The sequence below is a fragment of the Pygocentrus nattereri genome, chromosome 15, assembly GCF_015220715.1.
Source record: "Pygocentrus nattereri isolate fPygNat1 chromosome 15, fPygNat1.pri, whole genome shotgun sequence".
NCBI lineage: Eukaryota > Metazoa > Chordata > Actinopteri > Characiformes > Serrasalmidae > Pygocentrus > Pygocentrus nattereri.
In genome coordinates this window covers 15,051,775-15,073,908 of record NC_051225.1, presented here as the reverse complement: position 1 = coordinate 15,073,908, position 22,134 = coordinate 15,051,775, and the positions used below count along the sequence as shown (strand labels likewise).

Genomic DNA, 22,134 nt, shown 5'->3' with positions numbered 1-22,134 from the left:
TCCGTTATAGATTCTCAACCCAGCTCTCAAAGTAGCCTAGCTGATCTATATTTATAAAGCCAGTGGTCACCAACACCAGTCCTGGAGACCTTTAGCTCCAACCACAATTTACCACCCCTGCTCCAACTGCTTTGCGCTAGAAGTGGAAAGCAGATCTTCAGGAGGAGGGTTGGTGACCATTGTCCTAGGTTATATACACCAATCAGGCATAACACTCTGACCACCTCCTTGTTTCATCACCTCCACTTACTACATAGGTGCATTTTGTTGTTCTACAGTTACAGACTGTAGTCCATCTGTTTCTATGATACTTTGTTAGCCCCGTTTTACCCTGTTCTTCAATGGTCAGGACCCCATGGACCCTCACAGAGCAGGTACTATTTGGGTGGTGGGTCATTCTCAGCACTGCAGTAACACTGATGTGGTGGTGGTGGTGTGTTAGTGAGTGTTGTGCTGGTACAAGTGGATCAAACACAACAGTGCTGCTGGAGTTTTTAAATGCCTCAGTGTCGCTGCTGGACTGAGAATAGTCCACCAACCAAAAATATCCAGCCAACAGCGTCCTGCGGGCAGCGTCCTGCGGGCAGCGTCCTGCGGGCAGCGTCCTGCGGGCACTGATGAAGGACTAGAGGATGACCAACACAAACTGTGCAGCAGCAGATGAACTATCGTCTCTGACTTTACATCTACAAGGCGGACTGACAAGGTAGGAGCGTCCAATAGAGTGGACAGTGAGTGGACACTGTGTTTAAAAACTCCAGCAGCACTGCTGTGTCTGATCCACTCAGACCAGCGCAACACACACTAACACACAACCACATCAGTGTTACTGCAGTGCTGAGAATGATCCCTCACCCAAATAGCGCCTGCTCTGTGAGGGTCCATGGGGTCCTAAAGAACAGGGTAAAATGGGGCTAACAAAGTATGCAGAGAAACAGATGCCTGATCGATGCATATTTCGAAGCAGTGATGGTAGATACGACTGTTCCAATTCCAATTCTTTTTGAACCCTTGTGTACAACACAGAAGTTTTAAAACATATGTTCTCCATTTCATTAGGTACTGAGTTCAGCATGGTTTTGTCATAATGACTTGCACTTCTTTAGCTTCTGGATAAAATAACTAACTGATGAGTCTTTGCGGAAACAGCATTAAAATTTAAAAGAGACAATTATGTTTTGAGTTTTTTTTTCACATTACAATCCTGTTTTGGCCTCGACTTTAATGAGGTTTGACTTTTTAGGACGATTTCAGGTTCAGATTCTTGGAAATTATTATTTTATACCTCTAGAAAAAACACTGAATGAAAACACTGATGAAACTTGAAGGAACCAAGTACCCAGCAAGAGTGAAATCAAATGTATTTTTGCTTTCAACCAAGCTGTGAGCCCACACTGCATATGCAATCTTGATATCATCACTCTATGCGTGACTCTACCCAAGTGGTTTGAATGACTAGGTGTGACCATCACTACCCTCAGGTACGCTATCCACTCAAAATCGTTCTACTCTAATCACAAAAACATCAAATGCAACATTTCTCATTCTAAAGGAATTCACTATGAACAGATGTTTGCATAGTTATTGACGTTTGACCAGTAAGAGGATGCTTTCCTGCCTGCAATGTTAGAATAAATTAATTTATTGCTGTGAAAGAAGGCTGTTGGTAACTATGCCACTCCAAACTACACTACCTATCATTCTTTAACCTTCCACTATCTCTCACACGTGGATCTTGCAAGCATAACTTTTTTTCTGTCATGTGGCTTAGTTAGGTTTGAATGACCAGACAACAGACTGGAAATGCAAAACCCAATGCTGTCTTAGAAAAGGGGGCATGCTGAACCTACATTCTAAAAGATTTTGTCAAAACATATTTAAGTGCAGCATTAAACAAAATTGTTGCAGTAAATTATATTCAATATCAAATGCTATTTGCACACATGGTAAACACTGTCACCCCCTAAAAAAAGAAAAAAAAAAAACCAAAAAAAAACCAAAACATACAGACATATATACATACATACATACATACATACACGCCATTACATTAAGAGAACTCTGCCACTCCAATGGTCTTCCATGGTACTTGGTGAACTGCCAGAACTGAAACAACAAAGACACATTTGTGTTGAACTGCATTCCCAGATCAAAGCCAGTTGAATTGAATTCAGCGCCATCAGTTCAGGTTTACCTTAACGCACCTTAATCAAGCTGTGCCTGATGCGTCCGTGACTTTGTTCTCCCCCTCAAACTCCTCCACCCCTGCCTGAGTCATGAGGTCGGAGATGTTCTTCTCCAGGTCATCAATTCGTGTACTCATCTCATCAAGTGTGCCGATTAAGGAGAATCTCACATGATGTTTCACCACAAAATGTTGAGCTAGTATCAAACAATCTATTATTTATGTGATTAATCTGGCCGATTACACACACACATTTTCTAAGCTGCTTCTCCCTCAGGGTCACGGGGGGGGGGGGTGCGCGAGCCTATCCCAGCGGTCATGCTGTGTTTGACCTACTCATACCAGCGCAACACACACTAACACACCACCACCACGTCAGTGTTACTGCAGTGATGAGAATCATCCACCACCCAAATAGTACCTGCTCTGTGAGGGTTCCTTGGGGTCCTGACCACGGAAGAACAGGGTAAAAGGGGGCTAACAAAGTATCAGAGAAACAGATGGTCTACAGTCTGTAACTGTAGAACTACAAAGTGCACCTATATAGTAAGTGTACCTGATAAAATGGACAATGGCGCATAGAAAAAAGGAGGTGGTCATAATGCTATGCCTGATCGGTGTATAATGTACAATAAGCTGCTACTGGCTTGGGAGAAAACATCTTAAGTGAATCTCACAAGTTTGTCTTTATTTGTCTCAAATTCTTACACCCTTTAAAAAAGGGGAGTTCCTTAAGGGTTCTTAATCAAATACAATGATACAGAAAGCTGACAACCTCAAAGAATCGCTTAAATGCATAAATGGCTTCTTTCGATCATGAAAGAACTGTTGTGTATGGTTCCTAAAGCCCCTTATAAATAAGTGGTTCTAAATAGCATCGATGGTTCTATATAGAAACTTTCTTGGCATTATATAGAGATGCTTTTCGCTAAGAGTGTACATTTAACATCTTGTGTAATTCTCAATATTTAAATTTCTCCAGTATTTAATAAACTGCAGCGCTGAAAACATGTTAATTACACAGATCCCGGATTTCCTTTGTCCATGTCTCCGGTTGACTGGCTACTAATCACTCAACAACAACCAGATCAGAAAGCCACTCAGGCCCAGTCGCATTTCACCCCTCGCCACTATCACTGAGCCCTTAGTCCTACGTTTTGAGTGTTCAGGTCTAGGGGGTAAGGTGTCCCAATTTTTGCTGAGATAGAGGGTAGGGCGAAGTGTTGGGGCTACATGGCCCTCCAAACGAGAAAAATGAGAATGAGAAAAAAGACAAACTGACAAGACGGCGCACAAGAAACCAAAAAAACCCACAAATGCGAGAATTTTTTCAGTTAACAAAAAACGTTGACCATTGTTTTATCTTAGTTTATTGTCGTTTCAGTGTATTCTGTATCTGTATCTGAAGATTTAGGGGTGGGTGATAATAAGTAATTGCCCTAAGTCATAAGTATCATAAGTATGATGCCCTAAATGTAACTAAGACCCAGCAGTGAGGAGCTGAACTTTATCCTCCTCTGCAGTCACTGCAGTCAGGCAGGGTCGTCTACAGAGCAGCGCTGGTAGCTGTTAATGATTTTTTTAATTTGAGAGTCCCATTTCATAGGACAAGCTTTCAACCACTACCCCTTGTAAATCAGTTCCAATGGGTTAGGGTGATACTCAAAAGCAAGGGGTGGGGGTAAAAAGAAGAATGAGATTGGGCCCAAGTTAAAGTAGGATATTCCTGCCAATGATCTGGTCTGACATGGTCTGGAACTTGTCCTGCATCTGCTGTAGTAAGGTCTGGACCTAGAGAGAGAGTGAGAGTGAGAGAGAGAGTGAGAAATTAATGCCATTTCCAGAACAAATCAGCATAACGCAGTGCTCACTTAATTCATGCCCAGCACACACGCAAGCCTCTCTCAAAGTGTGTGGGTGTTTGGGGTCGCTACTGCCTCCCCGCAGCAGAGGGTAGATAAAAGCAGCTGAAAGTCATGCCATGCGCCTACGCGTGCAGCTGAAACCATGGAAACGAGGTATTTTTGAGCGAACAAAGAGTAGTCAGTCAATTTAACATGAAATAAACTCCATGGCAACTGGAATTTGATTAATTTATGGTACATTCAGAAAACAGAAGTCGGCACTTTACTAAGGGCATTGTTTCTGTTTAGAACCATGAGTTCTACATAGAACAATTTCATGCTTAAACAGTTCTTTGTGGGGTGAAATTTGTGGAGAATGTGTTGCATATGGTTCTATGTAGCACCAAAAGGGGTTACAAGCTTGGCATTGTAAGAGTAGAAGAACTCATGGTTCTAAACAGAACCGCTGCCTTGAATAACAGACTCTTGAAGTACTCTCCTTTCTTAACAGCGTACCAAGCTAACATACAGTTCCCAATTCCCAGCAGTCTTTTCTCTAGACATACAATCTAGATAGATAGACATAGACAGATATAGACAGATATAGACAGACTGATATACAGATCAAGTGATATACAGATATCAGATAGATGGACAGACATGTACAGATACAGACAGATAGACAAAGATAGAGACAGACAGACAGATAGACAGAAACAGACAGATAGACAGACAGATACCTTTCTGATCCCAAAAGAAATTTAGCTGTCAGTATCAGTCACACATCACAGTACAGTAATAATAAGAATAAGGTTCAAAGCAACATAAAAGGAAGAATAAATATTAAAAACCTAAGTACAGGAATATATACAAATACAAATATACAAAATCTGGAATACATTGTCCAACCCACTTCTAAAATTTATAACTAATTAATTACGGTAGCCAGTGATTCCAAGTCTTTCTGGGTCGTTTCTTTTAGTTTAGTTTTAGACAATGTAAAGGGAAACGGGCATTTTCAAATTATGTCAAAAACTGAAAAACGTCAAAAATAGAGATACGAGGTTTTCTTCAAATAGGAACGAGATACATGCACACACACACGCACAGAGAGAGAGAGAGAGAGAGAGAGAGAGAGAGAGAGAGAGAGAGAGAGAGAGAGAGAGAGAGAAAACACACACATACAAACACGGTCTCAACAAGAGCAGCCATGAAAATTCGAGCTGAGACGACCGTCTTCTTATTTAATATATCTAGTGCCTGTTGATCTATATCTAGTGCCTGCTGTTCTAGCTAAAGGCTATCAAACACATTCACGAAGCCATGGAAACTATGGCATCCCCGCAGTTTGCCTGACAGCTCGGTAGCCGTAGCCACAGCTACGGTAACGATACAACCACCACCTGCCAAACTAACCCTTACCACGGCCGTCAGGTCCTGGGTTGATTTGGGCTCCGTGTCCGACATTGGCTTTAAACCTGATCTTAGTCAAAGAGCCTCGAACTGACCAACTGTTCGTGACAACTTGCTCGTCAATTCTGCGCCGTTGCTAACCTGCGTAGCTGGCTGCCCACACAGACAGGACTCTGGCAGTACTAGTGAAAGTGAGCTGCGATTGGTAGTCGGTAGCCCCCTCTTAGACACGCTGCCCCCTAGCGGGATGGAGGGGCCCAAGCATGGAGAATAACTACAGTAAGGCCCAGTCCCATTTCAACCCTCTTAGCCACTGAGCCCTTAGCCCTCTATTGTGCGCGATCACGTCTAGGGGTAGGGTGCCCCAATTTTAGCTGAGATTGAGGGGGATGGTGAAGTGTTAGGGTTACATGGCCCTCCAAACGGAGGCTTTTCAGACTCCAAGCGGAGTGATATGAGAAAAAAAAAACGGCAGGATGGCTGCGCGAGCGACCAAACAAACACACAGACGTGAGAAATTTCTCCTGTAAAAAGTTACAATGACAGTTTTATTATCTTAGTTTAATGTTGTTTCAGCGTATTTTGGTCGTTTTCTACATAACAAGCATTAACATTTGCTAAATAGCATGGTAGCTAGCTAGCTAACTTTCCAAGTCCACCTTAAATAGTCCAGCAGTTCTGATGCCTGAAGCACAGAACTTAACTGCTGCATCATTTAAGAAGGAACGGGAAAATTCGATCAAGAATGTGGTGAAAATCTGACTTCAGCTTCATATCACTGAAGAATTAGTGGGGGGTGGTAATAAATAATTGCCCCCCCTCTTTGAAGGCGTATGATCCCTAAATGTAACTAAAGCCCAGCAGTGAGGAGCTGAACTTTACCCTCCTCTGCTGTCAGTGCAGACGGGCAGGGTCGCCTACAGAGCAGCGCTCGTAGCTGTTAATGAAGTGATGCTTTTATTTTGAGGGTCCCGTTTCAGAGGGAAGATCTCAACCACTACCCTGTAGCTCAATTCCAAAGGGTTAGGGTGACACTCGAAAACAAGGGGTAGAGATAAAAAGAAGAAATGGGTTGGGCCTTAAGTGTCAACAATGACATAAGCTGAGTCCAAAACTGTACTGTTTACTACTACTATATTATACAGACTAGTACTAATAATGAAACCATGTTCTGACTGTGTTGTGATGCTAAGACATTATCATGAAATACTTAATATACATGACACACTAAGTCATAATCATGGGATACGACATGGGCTGGAGGTTAGGGAACCAGCCTCCTGACTGGAAGGTTGCCGGTTCAATCACCAGAGCTGACAGCACATGACTGAGGTGTCCTTGAGCAAGACACCTAACCCCCAACTGCTCCCCAGGCGCTGCGGATCGGGTTGCCCACCGCAAGTGTGCTCACTGCCCCCCTAGTGTGTGTGTGCTTACTAGTGTGTGTGTGGTGTTTCACTTCATGGATGGGTTAAATGCAGAGGTGAAATTTACCCTTTGTGGGACTAATAAGGGTCTCTTAATCTAATTAATATGTATGAGAATAAAATTATAAGAATAAGTCATTTTTATGAGATAGTAGGTGAAATTTTAAGACATAATGATGAGATGTTTAAGCAGTAGAACACAGAAGGAGTGTGTTACCGTGAAATAATATCACGGCTGTGATTTCGTCACCGTAGATCATCACAGCCGTGATGTTATTGGCGATCACACACTCCTCGAGGGTTCTACTGTTTTAATAAAACAGTTAAATAAATAAAGTAAGAAATTCATAAACTGGGCCGTGAATGTGGCATTTAATATGTTTTAATGTTCAGTTCATTCTTATAGTTGCTTAATGAGCAGCTTGTTGCTATGTCAGAGTAACAAGCTCCGCCCACTTGCTGCACAGGCAGTTCATCCTCCAGCTCCAACACAGACCAACTGACAGTTTGGGAATTTAGTGTCATCTCATCTTTAGAGTCTGACCAAATCAGCTGTCGGTCAAATGTGATCTTAAAAGTGTCCATTTTCTGTTTGTGGCAAAGTAAGAAGTAAAAACGTTCAAACGGCTTGAGCGTCTCCTACAGCTGTCAAAGTCGTTGCTTAGCCATGGCATCTTAGAGGAGTGATACAATGTTTGTGAAAAAAAATGTGATTTATGGTGAAATATCAGCACAGTTAGAACGCCTCTCAACCAATCAGCTTGCGTGGCTGGAACTAACTGCTGTATAAATCTCATTATTGCGGTAAAATAAGTCAGAATTATGACATAGTATTTCAGTAATACAGAAAGTTATAACTATGAGATATTACCTCAAGATTATGAGGCAGCAAGTCATTATTAATGGATGCCAGGCCATACATATGAGATACTACGTCCCCATAACCTTGCAACTTTCCAGTTGTGACTATACTGACTCTATAATGTGGGACTCTTATTTTGTAACATGTATTTACGCTAGTGTCAGATGGACTGTTTTGCTCATGGCTTTGAAAAGTCCAGTCTAAGATCATTGAGTGAAGGAGGCCAAAACTTCTCCTGAGCATAATAAAAAAACAGTGTTGTTTATTAGACTTTATTGTTTTGCAGATCTGTCTCCCAGGGCTACTTATTTTACACAGAACAAATCAAAGCAGTGATTTAAACAGTGAAATAGTATAAAAAGTCTAAGCTGTTGTCTTAGGACTCTGCGACAGGAGAGACACTTGGAAAACTGTAGATGGTGTAGCTAAAAAAAAAAACGCCACCATTTTAATACAAATAAAAATAGACTTTGAGAAAAAAGTTGTAACATTTCGAGAAAAAAGTCATACTATTTTAAGAAACAAAGTCATATTTTGAGAAAAAAGTCCTACTATTTCGAGAAAAAAGTTGTACCATTTTGAGAAAAAAATCATAGTATTTCAAGAAAAAAGTAGTAATATTTCGAGAAAAAAGTCACACTATTTTGAGAAAAAATTCGTAATATTTCAAGAAAAATGTCGTAATATTTCGAGAAAAAAGTCGCAACATTTTGAGAAAAATTCATAGTATTTCGAGAAAAAAAGTAATATTGTGGCCAAAGCCTTTTAAAAAGGGAAGCAGCACCTCCTGGTGTTAAATGAGGGGAGCTGAGTTGGTGGAGTTTCATATCTTTCATATCGATTCACCCATAAAGAAACACTCAGCCTCCCCGTCTCTCCTGCACATCAGCACCAGCCTGGTATTAGTGTAAGAATCGGCTGAAACGGCTGAACAGGAAACTGTTTATCTAGAATAGAGAGCCAGGCGGGCTCAGAGGAAACTGTCTGTCTGTGTTGTTGAAGGAGAACCTCAGGCATGGTGTTCCACACAGCTATCGGGGGTTACATCTTCCCCCATTCAAAGAGGGGATTAAGTTTCACAGACAGTGAGGATGAAGACCAAAATGATCTACAGAGAGAGACAGGAGTGAGTGGACCTCCGGCCCCGGACAAAATACTGCGACTTTTTTTCTGGCGCTAGGACGCTCTTTTTTCTCGAAATATTACGATGTTTTTCTCAAAATACTACGACTTTTTGCTCAAAATATGACTTTTTCCTCAAAATATTATTACTTTTTTTCTCAAAAAATTAAGATTTTTTCCCCTCGAAATATAAGTTTTTTGTCAAAATAATGCAACTTTTTTTCTGGAGCTAGGAAGCCCTTTTTTCCCTCGAAATATTACGATGTTTTTCGAAATCTACTATTTTTATTTAGAGTAACTGGCCCTAAAACGCCTTCGTAGTTGTAGAGACTGGCTCGTCTTACGCTTTTTTGTAAACTCCTAAACTATTGCGACACGTAGCTCGTGGCTCTGAAAGCAGGACAGCGCTTCCAGCCGCATGACTTACAAATCTGCGAATCCTGCACTGCGCAGCTCCCCCGGACCGCAGCACTACGGCCCTGACGTCATCCGCGAGCGCCGCTGGGGTTTCGGCCGCTGGCCTCTGAAATGGGCACAAATCACCAGCCCTGATTTCACCATTGATTTATTATATGGAGCCGCCGAAAGCCTAAAGCGTGAAGACGGGCCACGCGATGACATGCGGGGGTAAGTCCGCGTGTGGAAAACAGCTCGATACCGGCGGAAAAACCCGTCTGTGGGTGTTATAGAGGCGGCTAGCCGTTGTAGCAGCGGGTGGCTAACGGTACGGCTAGCGAGAATGCCCTCGGTAACGTCCAGCCAGGCGGATGTAAATACTTGGCTTTTTAGTCGGATTAGTTACAGCGGATGTTTTTTCCAGCGCGCTGGTTAATTTTATAAGTGTGTTTTCGTGAGTAATTCGCAGATATCTTATGTTTATGAGCGCCCCAGGTTTCCTGTGCAGTTCGCCGTCTTGCTAGCTAACCTAACCTAACTCAACGAGCTCCGTCTCCGGGCTGAGTGATGTCCAAGCCCGTTTCAGCCACACGGTTCGGTCCAGGAGCTCTTAACGAGCTTTTACACAAATTCTCACTGCTTTTGGACACCACCATGGATTTAAATGTTGTAGAATAAAACTGTGAATGAGACTAAATTTTATGTTCATCTTAGCGCTTGTTAGTGTTCGTGTTTCACGTTATAGTTAGTACAGATCAAAATGATTGTATTATTATCATTGCTTTTGTTTTTTGTTCATTTTCATACACTATCCCAGCATTTTTGGAATTGGGATTTTACTTGCAATGTAGTTGATGCCCCTTTTAAGTTTTTTACCATGTGTTAATCCAGTTTAGTCACGCATAATCAACATGATTCGAAAGGCTCTACTGCCAAGATGATCAAAGTATAACTTTAATCTTATGAAACTTTGCAATATTTCAAACAAAAGTTCAATATATGTACATCAGCCACTTGTGGGCAGAGATTGGTGATATGTAACATCATGTAAAATGTAATCATAATGCTTTTTTACAGTACACGATATGTCACAGTATTTTTTCTTTTCTAGTATTGCCACGTTTTAAAAATACTATCAAAAACTGTGAATCTGCTTAGTATTATTCAACATTTCACACACTGTGCTGCCCTAAATCTGATAAACAAAACTTGTAATGATCTGATTTTAATCAAACATGTGGTTGAAAAGTGCTTTTAAGTACAGAGATCCATGATGTGCTCGGAAAAGTATGTTGTGATGTAGGCTAATTAGTCATGGTAACGATGCATGTTGTCACATTGCTTAGCACTGCTTATAGGCCTGTTACAAGTGTATCGCTGCTGTCTGAAAAAAATCTAGTATTTCCAAAATGGTAACTTTACAGGAGAAGGAAAAAACATACTTTACTTATAATGTACATCAATGGAACCAGACGTCTTTCCAAGTCGTTTTGAGGCGTTTACTTTGGTCTGTTCATCATGAAATTTACACACAATGTAAAGGGAAACGGGTATTTTCAAATGGAAATACAAGGTTTTCTTCCGACAACAGTGATATGTGTGTGTATGTATAATGTTATAATAGTGTTGAATATTGTTGTGGGTGTGTATTTATTGTAACGGTTTTCTTAAGAAAAAAATGTACTAGTTCACATTCTCTGCTTGCAAATGACGTGGTTGACAGATTTACACTAAATACAACTGAATTAAATACAAGAACAGGCTGTATAGTTTAAAAAAGGCATAGTGTATCTGATATTCCTTAACATTTCATTAGTCTAAATCTAATGTACAGTCTAATTCATTACCGTAGCAGGCTGTACAGTATAAAAAGGCAAGGCTTATTTGATCTTTTTGACGTTTCGCTTGAGGAACTTACGTATTTCCCAACTGGAGGTTCTTAGAACAGAATACAAATGCCGCTTGGCTGTTGAGAAAATCCGACAGCAGGCACTGCACCAACTGACATGCACGTGTATCTTTCAAAGGTGCGTTTTATTCGTTTGTTGATTAAATCCAGGGATGAGAAAAACATCATGTGATAGCACAATACAGTTAGGATGGGCAGAATATATTTTGAGTTGTGTAGATGCATGCGTAGCACGACTGTAGTCTCAGGATGGCATGGTGTACAATCTTTGAGATTTGAAGCAAAATAAATATAACCTGACAGACTCTGGTTTTCTAAAGCTTGTCAATGAATTAGAATATTAGGATTAATTTAATCCCAGTGTCTGCGTGGGTTTCCTCCAGGTTCTCCGGTTTCTTCCCATGATCCAAAGACATGCATTCAGGCCAATTGGACATGCTGAATTGCCCCTGGGTGTGAGTGTGTGAGTGACTGTCTGTGTCTATCTGTCTGCACTGTGATGGACTGGTGACCTGTCCAGGGTGTATCCTGCCTTTGCCTGATTATCCCTGGGATAGGCTCCAGCACCCCCCCCTGCAACCCTGAGGGAGGAGCGGCTTAGAAAATGGATGGATGGATGGATGAATTAATTTAATTGCATCAGAACGATTCCCTGTGCAATAATATTGTTAATAAAACTTGCTTGTCCATGTTCTCTATTTGCAAATTACAGTAGCGAATGTAGGCCACTAATCTATGTGTGTGCTTGTTTAGGTAAAGTGATGGAAGAGGTCAGCGGGCAGTTCTCAGAGCTGATTCCAGTGGTGCTGCCTGTGTGGCTATCAGGCCTTGCCACATCCACTGCTCACTAATATCACCTATACCGAGTCTGGACCGCCATGAAGCCAGCCCACGAGCGCAACCAGGAGTGCCTCCCTCCAAAAAAGCGGGACCTTCCAGTCAGCAATGCCGCCACTTCCACACCCAACAACAACAGTAGCAGCAGTAGCGCAGGAGGCGGTGGCGGTGGAGGAGAGGAAACTCCGTCCTCACAAAGCTCTGGATCTAGTGGAGAACCTCAGGGTGGTGGAGGGAGTGGTGAGTGGGTGAGGACTCAGCCTAGTCTGCCCTATGGCGTTGAGGGGGCAGACAGCCTAGCCGGGCTACCAGTGGATCAGTACAGCATGCTCTACAAAGTAGCTCTCCCTTCTGTCAGCTACTCTCCAAACAGCCTACACCCTGTGCACATTTCCCCTGCCTACACGGTTCCATCCCCACTCCTGCAGCACCCTGGCATCCCCTACCCTCCTCTCGGGTACACACCGATCCCTCACTCCTCCTTGCAGTTTGTTAGTTCCCATTACGCTGCCGCTGTTCCCTACGCGGTACCATCAGGGTTTGTTCCCAGCCCCTTGATATCGCCACAGTCCGCAATTCCCCAGCCACACCCAGTCTCCCATCTTGTCCCTTATCCGTCAGTCATCCAAGAAGGCATGGTCTCATCACCACCCCAGCAGCAGGTGTCTACCCATGCATATGCTAAAGTGGCAGCACCTGGAGGTGTCCCAATGGTGCTGTCCTCCGAGCAGGCTGCAGCTCAGCAACAGCTCAGCACAGTAGGGATGTTGCCAGCAGCAGAGCTCAGTCCGAGGGGAATGCCCGTCTTTTATCACCCTTCTGGCAGCACCAGGTCTGTCCAACCTCAGAGGGAAGAGCAAGAGAGGGAGGTGAACGGAGGGGAGAGGGAACACGGAGGCAGGGAGCCGCACCAAGACACAGTTTATGCGGTCAGGAACGCACGGCCACCTCAAGCAGTCCCCGGAGCAGCTGTACTGGAGCCCCAGCAGGACAGGAGCCTGAAGATCTTCAGGCACGAGGGCAGAGCTTCACCTGGTCAACGTAGCACGCCAGACACGGACCTAGAGGTAAGGATAATCTCAACAAGTTCTTTCTTAAAAGTTTTCCATTTTTAAAATATTTGGGCATTGAAATTAGTGTAAGGTTGCATGTACATTTGAAACATGTACATTACATTATTTTTTGCGCTTAGCTATAAGGTTCTGCATGCAGACTTTCAAGTAAAAATGGTGTTAGTTATTTTGATTGAGAGATTTTTTAATAGGTTTTTTCTATTTTTGATTTTAGTTAGGCGTGACTAAAATGAACAAGTCAATCAATCAGCCATTAGGATGGATTTTTTTGACTGCTGATGTTACCGCTTGTTTTTCTAGCTTTTAATTCCATTTGAATTATGATTTGAATTCACTGATCATTAGTTAATGATCATGAATCATTATGATATATCCTCAATGTCAATGAGGCATAGGTGAGGTGAGCTGAAGTGCAAATAAAAACAAGCTGCATTGAGATATATATGCCATCTTCTGCCATCTTCTCTGTTCTAAAGATCATCTGAAATGGACTAACTGCGAAGTGGAAACGTATACTGTGGTCTGAGATGTCAACCTTTGATACTGTTTATGGAATTAATAATTGCATTCTATGGGCCAAAAAACAAAGACCCACCCATATTGTTACAGCGTAAAGTTCAAAAGCCAGCCTCTGTCATGGTATGGGGCTAGTGTTAGTGGGTAATTGGTGCACATGTGGTGGCATCATTAACTCTGACCACATTTTGGAGCAACATATGCTGCCTTCTAGACAACGTCTTTTTTCAAGGATGCCTTCATTTGTTTCAGCATGACTGCCAAGAAACATTCTGCATGTTTAACAGCCTGCCTGCATAAAGAGAGTGCTGCTGCTAGACCAGCCTTTCTGCTTTCTGTCCCGCTGAAAAGGTGTACAATTCAATTCAGCAATAAAGGACCTGTATGGTTATATAGCTGAAGACTTTTGTAACCATAGACTTCTATACCAAAAAAAAATTCTGCTCTTAAAAACTTCAGTTCATCTTCAGTCCCTAAACATTTGAGTGTTGTTAAAAAGAAAAATTTTGCACAGCAGTAAATATGCTCCTGTCCCATTTTTTGGAACATGTTGCACATATTAAATTAGAAATGAACATATATTTACAAAAAACAATGATGTTTGTACAACCCCAATTCCAATGAAATTGGGACGTTGTGTAAAACATAAATAAAAACAGAATACGATGATTTGCAAATCCTTTCAACCTATATTCAACTGAATACACTACAAAGACAAGATGTTTAATGTTCAAAAGGATAAACTTTATTGTTTTTTGCAAATATTCACTCATTTTGAATTTGATGCCTGCAACACATTCCAAAGAAGTTGGGACAGGGGCAACAAAAGACTGGGAAAGTGGAGAAATGCTCAAAAAACACCTGTTTGGAACATTCCACAGGTGAACAGGTTAATTGGAAACAGGTGAGTGTCATGATTGGGTATAAAGGGAGCATCCCTGAAAGGCTCAGTCATTCACAAGCAAGGACGGGGCGAGGTTCACCACTTTGTGAACAACTGCGTGAGCAAATAGACCAACAGTTTAAGAACTACGTTTCTCAACGTGCAATTGCAAGGAATTTAGGGATTTCATCATCTACAGAGCATAATACCATCAAAAGATTCAGAGAATCTGGAGAAATCTCTGCCAGTAAGCGGCAAGGCAGAAAACCAACATTAAATGCCCGTGACCTTCGATCCCTCAGGCGGCACTGCATTAAAAACCGACATCATTCTGTAATGGATATCACCACATGGGCTCAGGAACACTTCAGAAAACCGTTGTCAGTGAACACAGATCGTCGCTCCATCTACAAGTGCAAGGTAAAACTCTTCCACGCAAAGCCATATAAGCCATATATCAACAACACCAAGAAATGCCGCTGGCATCTCTGGGCCCGAGCTCATCTGAGATGGACTGACGCAAAGTGGAAAAGTGTCCTGTGGTCTGACGAGTCCACATTTCAAATTGGTTTTGGAAATCATGGATGTCGTGTCCCCCGGCCAAAGAGGAAAAGGACTGTCCGGATTGTTATGTGTGGCACGTTATGAAGCACAAAATACGACAACAGAGACTGTTGAGCCACTGAAGTTGTACATCAAGCAAGAATGGGAAATAATTCCACCTACAAAGCTTCAACAATTAGTGTCCTCAGTTCCCAAACGCTTATTGAGTGTTGTTAAAAGGAAAGGTGATGTAACACAGTGGTAAACATGCCCCTGTCCCAACTTCTTTGGAACGTGTTGCAGGCATCAAATTAAAAATGAGTGAATCTTTGCAAAAACTATAAAGTTTATCTGTTTGAACATTAAATATCTTCTCTTTGTAGTGTATTCAATTGAATATAGGTTGAATAGGGTTTGCAATTTGCAATATTCTATTTTTGTTTGTTTTACACAACGTCCCAATTCAATGGAATTGGGGTTGTAAAGTAAAATATAGTGTTTTTATATTAAATTGGTTAAATTTGGTACAGGTCAAAAAGATTGTATTAGTCACTGCTTTTGGCCTCCTGCCAAGATAATCTAAATGAAACGTGGCAGTATGTTTTAACATTTGTGGTAGTACATGCTGTCATTTGTGAAGAAATGGGTGATTTGATGACTTTCTGTGTTGCAGTAAGCAGTCCAGTGTGCTGTATTGAAAAGCATAACATTATCTTAAAAGCTATATGGTCTATTTTTATTTATTTTAAATGGTAAAATTATAGAGCATAATAACCCAGTGTTAATTTCTAATTTCTCACAACTTTTCATGTGTTTTTTCATTTAGAATTATTAGCATTATTGTAATATATTGGATCCTTTTACTTAAAGTATTCTAACACTAGTTTTGCCTTATTTCTTTAAACCTGCGTTACACCATGCATTCTATTCCACTTCCTTCCTTTATTAGCTGTAATTTGGGTGTGTTACCGATTGAGCAATGAACAGTCAGACGGTTACTTCTTAGAAATTGCCAGAGATTGCTTTTTTGATTTATTGTGAGTGCATGCAGTCATGGGGTATCAGCTATGATCAGGAAATGGTTGTAAATTGCAGGAGATGGATCGTACATCACTTAGTAAAATAGGACTTGATGATATTTATGTTTTTAAGCATGCCTTTGTATGTTCCGTAAAGATAAAAGCATTTTTCTGAGGAAAGGCACCTCAAAATGATAATGATAACTTTTAAAAGTGGTTGTTTTACTACAGGTGCAGCAGGTAGTTGGGCGGTTAGCCTCACCGGTCCATGGGAGTCGTAGGGAGACCGTGCATGGCCTGTCCCAGAATTCACTGAGGAACAGAGAAGTTCAGGGGGAGGGCACGCCTGCATATGCCCCACACCCTGCGGTCCAGCAAGATCCTAGAGCCCCACCTCATCAGCAACAGACAGTGCAGCCTGGCCACGCTGTGATCTTGGCAAACGGGCAGCCGGTTCTTGTGCCCCTGGATTATCATCACCATCAGCAGCAACAGCTGCATCCGCAGCCTCAGCACTACCCAGGGCAGCCTAATGATGCTGCAGCCACTGCAGCCTCTCCGCTGTTGCACCACAAAGCCTCAGATGCTGCAGCCACGGTGGGCCTGCCGGAGCGGCAGGTGGTGGAACTGCCTACTCAGCAGCCTGCAGCCTGCAGTGTGGTGACCCAGACTCTCCCACCACCACCACCCGTTGCGCCCACCGGCCCCTCACACTTCATGAAGGGGGCCATCATTCAACTGGCTACTGGGGAGCTGAAGCGCGTGGAGGACTTGCAAACCCAGGACTTTGTTCGTAGCGCTGAGATGAGCGGAGGACTGAAGATTGACTCGAGCATGGTGGTAGACATCCGAGCCAGCCAGCAGCGACCAGGCCTTGTGTCGCTGCACTTCACTGTCGGGGAGCAGCAGAGCAAAGTGACCATTGACGTGCCCCCGGAACATCCTTTCTTCGTCTTTGGCCAGGGCTGGTCGTCCTGCAGCCCTGAACGGACAGCCCAGCTCTATGGCCTCACCTGTCACCATCTCCAAGTGGGTGACGTTTGCGTGTCCATCACTCTGCAGCAGCAGCCTGCACCCCAGCAGAAGCCAACACCGCTGTCGCAGCAGCAGCAGCCAATACATGCTAGGACTTCCACCAAAGCCAACTCCACATCAGGGGCCTCCTCCTCACAGCCCATGGGGCCTCCAGCTCCGCAGCATATCAGGCCTCAGAGCCAGTTCAAGATGGAGCGCATCCAGAGGGAAAAGGACCGAGAGAGGGCAGATAAGGAGGAGCCCATGACAGTTGGGGCTTTGGGACACAGCAACATTCACCCCAGGCCGAACAGGACTTCGGTGGAGCACACGCGAAGCCAGAGCAGTTACTATTTGCACACCGAGGGGCAGCACGCCCGGGCTGGGGTGGCATTGGCTGCCTCTTCGGCGGGGGCATCCCAGAGGCGCTGGTCTGCCCCCGGCTTCCAAAGATACACCATCAAGAGCGAGGAGGGGGGCCGAGCCCCGGCCACCACCCCAGGCTCCTCTCGCCCCTCTTTCATCCCTCAGGAGGTCAAACTGTCCATCGAGGGGCGCTCCAATGCCGGGAAGTAGCAACAGCTGTGGCAAGAGACACAATAGCGAGAGATTTTTGGCGGGAGGAAAGTGTCAAATAATGGGAAGATGAGAAAGAAGGAACAGGAGAGAGAATGTAGCCTCAGAATGTTTTGAGATTTTGCACACATCAGAAGATTACATCCCTTTTTCTTTTTTCTTAGTTGTTCCAGGCTTGAGGGAGAGCACTTGGTCTAGTTAGTGCCAGTTCACTGCCATCAGTAGCGATGGCGAGACTGAACATCTGCACTGGCTGCTTTAGCTGGTAAATCATCTACCAAAGCCTTCACAGTCTGTGTTCCTATTTTGCGGATAAAATATTGTTACGTTCGGCAGCGATCACCTACACAAAGATGTCTCGCGGCTCTTTGAATAAATGTCTATTGAAAGGTTTGTGGAGTAAGAATGGGATGCAGCCATAGGATCTTTGCAATCCTGCCTGTTTTTTATCCCACATATATAAATACATATACGTATACATCTATAAATAGAGATATATAAATATATATTAAAAAGATCTCCTACTTGATAGATTGTTTGGACGCCTGAAGGCTCTCTCTCATCTTGACGAATTCCCCTATTGCTTTACTGAGCTCTTGCTTTGACTGAGACTTCAATGTCTTAAATTTTTTTTTGTTTTTATTAGTTTTTTCATGAGGCACGTCATTCTCACATGACTACACGTTGGCCCCTGCCCCTGAATCTTATCAGGGCGGCTGTGCTGAGGGGGTGTCGTTTGTAGTTTGAGAGCGATTGCCTGATGTCTCTTCCTCAATCAACAAACCAACAATCAATATCTAGAAATGGCTGAACGATTAGATATGGGCCCAGTTGTATCACAGTCACGTTTACACTGTCCACAGTATCATGCTCTACCTGTGCCACATTTTTTTTGTGTGTGTGAGTGTGTGTTGCGTTAATGTGCGTTTTTGTTTATTGTTGTTTTTTTTTGTTTTTTTTTTTAAGTTAGTATTATTTTCAATCAGCATTCCAGTTTCATGTTGATTTCCCGGCATCAGTGAGTAGAAAACGTTTCCCCACAGCGACCTGCCTAAGAAAACCGCCTCTCTATAGTACCTCACGGCCAGATGTTCCTCAGTCTGGCCGTTGACTGTTGATCATTTTGTCATATCTTTGTCCTGGAGACAAATGTCTGGTGTCCACCAAAGTCATCACCCACTATCCAAGCTAAGACCAAACGTGGTGCAGGTTCTGGCTGCTGGCGACTGGCCTATTCGCTGTTGTCACTATGAGCGTGCAGGAGCACTCCCAATGGAACGCCCTCAGCCAGTAGTAGGGAATCCCCACCATTGGGTTCAAGCAAATCCTGCACAGTAACCAAAATCGAAGCAATAGTCCTGGCTTGTTTGTATTTCCTGTGTTACAGATTTAATGTTACAGATTTAATGTATACAACAGCTGCAGTCTGTATGAAGAACCTTGACTCAAACCTTCCCCACTTGTTCTATACTGATGCACCATGTTATTTTTATTGTCTTGAGTTCTGTTAGTTTTTTTCTAACCAATATTTTAACAGTTACTATGTAGGTTTTCAGTCTCGTAGGTCATGTTGTTGACCTTTCGAAGCAGCGCGTTTGTTTTCGAGATGGATCTCGGCGGTGATACGGGCGTCCGTTTTCACTGCTGCTGTTGTAGATCCCAGTTATCTAAGCACACCTCCTAGAGAGGCTTGATTTCACTTCTGTGCAGGGGTTTTAGTCCTCTTTTCCTTGCTTTTTCTAATACTTTTGTACAGTGTAGGTTGCTTTCTCTGTCCTTGGCAATATTACTCTTGAGTGATTTTTCTCAAAACTGTCTTGTAATTGCACATAAAGAAGTTCATAGTTGATTCACACTGACCTTTTAATTGGAATCAGATCTTTACGTTAGTTTTTTTTAATGAAGGGAAAACTTTGTGTAGTTTCAAAATGAGGTTTTTCTTTTTGGGGAAGGGGAGGGGGGCTTGTGAGAAACTGACAGGCGTGGTTGACACTGTTTACAAATTAGCCAAGAGAAAATGCTGCAGTATCATTTTACATACACTGATTTAGTTACTGAACAAATTCAAATGGATGATAAATGAAGTTTAAGTGCAATTAGACCAAGTTTTTTTTTTTTTTAGTAAAGAAAATGGTTTTATTTGAAAAGGCATTCCAAATAAGAGCCTGACATTCCCTTTATCGTAAATCATGAAAATGGCAAGATTCCGAATGTTTTAAGCGTTTGTCCATTTGCTCACATCATTAGATGAGAAACCATTAATTCTATGTTTATGTAAAATGACCTCTGATATTTGTATTGTTATGCATTCGCAAAAGCAGTGTAATACCTTTTGGGCCAGGATTACTTTTCATCATTAACTGGTTTTTTTTTTTTTTTTTTTTTTAAATATTCAACCTAATAAGCTTTAAATGGATTTAAAGGAAGAATAATATTTATTTAGGTTGATGGATATTTTTTGTGTGTGTAGCTCTTACATCTGAACAATGATGACTATGTTCTGCAGGTAGCATTAACTTCTACCACTAATATTCATATGTAGACTGGCTGGTGGTTTGACCTCATTGAGAACATCCGACTGGCACACCAATCACATGATTTTTACCAATTCTGATTTTTTTTTTTTTTTTTTTTTTTTTTTTTTTTTTTTTTACATAAAAATGTTGTATCCAGGAACTGATTGATGATCATCGCCAGTGTCCCATGCTGGGCTCTAACTCGATTATTATTATTGGTGCTTTAGAAGCATCTAAGCAATTGTATTTTCTCAAGTGGTCTTGTGTTTCAAGTAATTCAGGCGTGTGATGTAGGGTGACCTTTGCTGGTTCACGCAGAGATGCGTCCCATGGTTTGATGGAGCCCTACTTTTGTGCTATTTATATGTTTGAGTCTCAGACCTAGTTCAGGTTCTCCCTTTCGTGTCCTATCTATCCCCTGGCACTGCCTGGGTGTTGTTTGCATGGACAGCCAGCAAGCCAGGGCTGTCCAGAGGGGCAGTGGTGGTCCATTATGGCTGGCCTGGACAGACAGCAGTCCTATAATCTCATTCCTTTGCGGGCGGGATAGATCTGTTCTGCCATGTGACCAAATCATATTCAAGGATACATTTAGGTAGGTCATTCTGCTCAGATGAACAGTGTGTTTGAACAGATAGACCTGTGTGTTTTTTTTATTCAGTTTTTGAAGTATGATGTTCCTTTGAGACAAGCAATACCCTTACACACGGAATACCTGAACGATGTACACTTTCAGCATGTGCTATGCAGTAAACGCTCCAATCTAGCTCTCGCACCAGTGTCCTTGTTTACCTACTAAGCAATTGGACTTATTCTTTTGTATTATACACACCATCAGCTGATGCAGTCCATCTCAAAGTTGATGCCCCTCTTCATGTTTATCTGCCCCCCCCCCCCCCCCCCCCCCCCCCTCTAAACTTGATGTGTAGCCCTCTTTTGAGGAGCTTCCTCAGGTTAGTGTTGTGTTCTTAGTGCAGTCCACATTGCCAGTTACCTCCTCCTGTTACCAGTCGGCGAGATATGTTGCTACTATGTCACGTCACTTGAAGTTGATTTCATTTGTTGTGTTGCTTCATTACTGTACGTTGGAGTGTTTGAACTGACGCCCTCACTGTTCCATGTCTTCTCATGCACTGCCTTACCGGGCGTCTTCGGCATCTCCGGCTTGTCAGCTCCGGGGCGAAGATGGTTTGAACGAGGGCCGAGCTTTGATCCTGTGCACTGTACCTGAGAAGAGTTGATGCTATGTTTGTGCCTTTCCCCACGTCTTATCTCGTCTGTGTTCGATTACAACGCTCGATCCTTGCTTGTAGTCTGTGTGCAGTCCCTCTGGTCTGCTCTCACGTGCTATTACAATCCATCGAAATGGTCACTTCCCTTTGATGGTCCACCAGGGTGTTTCTCCGCCATTGCTTAATTGTATCAGACACACTCATCTTACTCCAGAGTGGCTCTGCCATCTCATGAGAAGTGTGTCTGCTCCTACCTGACGTCTCACCGAATCACCCTCTATAATATCCCTATCCCTTTTAAACAAAAATGAAAGATGTCTTGCACTTATACCCCCCCCCCCCTCCCCATCGGTTACATAGTAACCTCTAATATTGAATTATAAGCGAAACCATCGTAAAACAATCAATTGACACTTGTGTATATGTTTGTGTAGATAGAAGATAAAAGTAAGGTTTCTATATTATCAAGCTTGTCAATAACGCCTTAAGATGTGCATCATTCATTGTCCATAGAATGACGCTTACGGGTGACTCATCTACTTTCTCCTCACTCTGGCTGATCATTTCATGCTGAGGCAATGTCTCCATAGTCACCCGTTTTGATTTGGGCGGAAAGCTGAAGCATGCCTCTCTTTTTTTTTTTTTTTTTTTTTTTTTTTTTTTTTGTTTTTTTGTTTTTTTAAAAGTCATCCCTGACTCTCCTCTATAAAGGATTTAAAGTTGGATGGCATTTAATTTTGTTCAGTAACAATTAGTTGAAGTCGCAC

General features: G+C 42.6%; 2 protein-coding genes across 3 annotated transcripts; one reads left to right on the top strand and one right to left on the bottom strand.

The window, feature by feature from the left end:
* Nucleotides 1–1,096: 1,096 nt before the first annotated feature.
* hsbp1a (heat shock factor binding protein 1a) lies at nt 1,097–5,635 on the bottom strand. Of its 2 annotated transcripts, none has more exons than XM_017700625.2 (4): nt 5,452–5,635; nt 3,910–3,976; nt 2,195–2,331; nt 1,097–2,106 (listed from the first exon to the last, which is right to left on the bottom strand). In XM_017700625.2, exons 1-3 carry the CDS (start codon nt 5,494–5,496, stop codon nt 2,210–2,212), a joined length of 234 nt encoding a protein of 77 aa, XP_017556114.1. In that variant the 5' UTR covers nt 5,497–5,635; the 3' UTR covers nt 1,097–2,106; nt 2,195–2,209. The 2 variants fall into 2 exon arrangements, with proteins under 2 accessions (XP_017556114.1, XP_017556113.1); XM_017700624.2 differs by having other exon boundaries at nt 2,205–2,331; nt 5,452–5,633.
* A 3,785-nt stretch (nt 5,636–9,420) lies between these two features.
* On the top strand, nt 9,421–18,068 carry atxn1l (ataxin 1-like). The gene is made up of 3 exons (XM_017700626.2): nt 9,421–9,480; nt 11,912–13,062; nt 16,261–18,068. The coding sequence occupies exons 2-3, from the start codon at nt 12,037–12,039 to the stop codon at nt 17,617–17,619; spliced, it is 2,385 nt and encodes a 794-aa protein (XP_017556115.1). The 5' UTR covers nt 9,421–9,480; nt 11,912–12,036; the 3' UTR covers nt 17,620–18,068.
* Nucleotides 18,069–22,134: the final 4,066 nt, after the last annotated feature.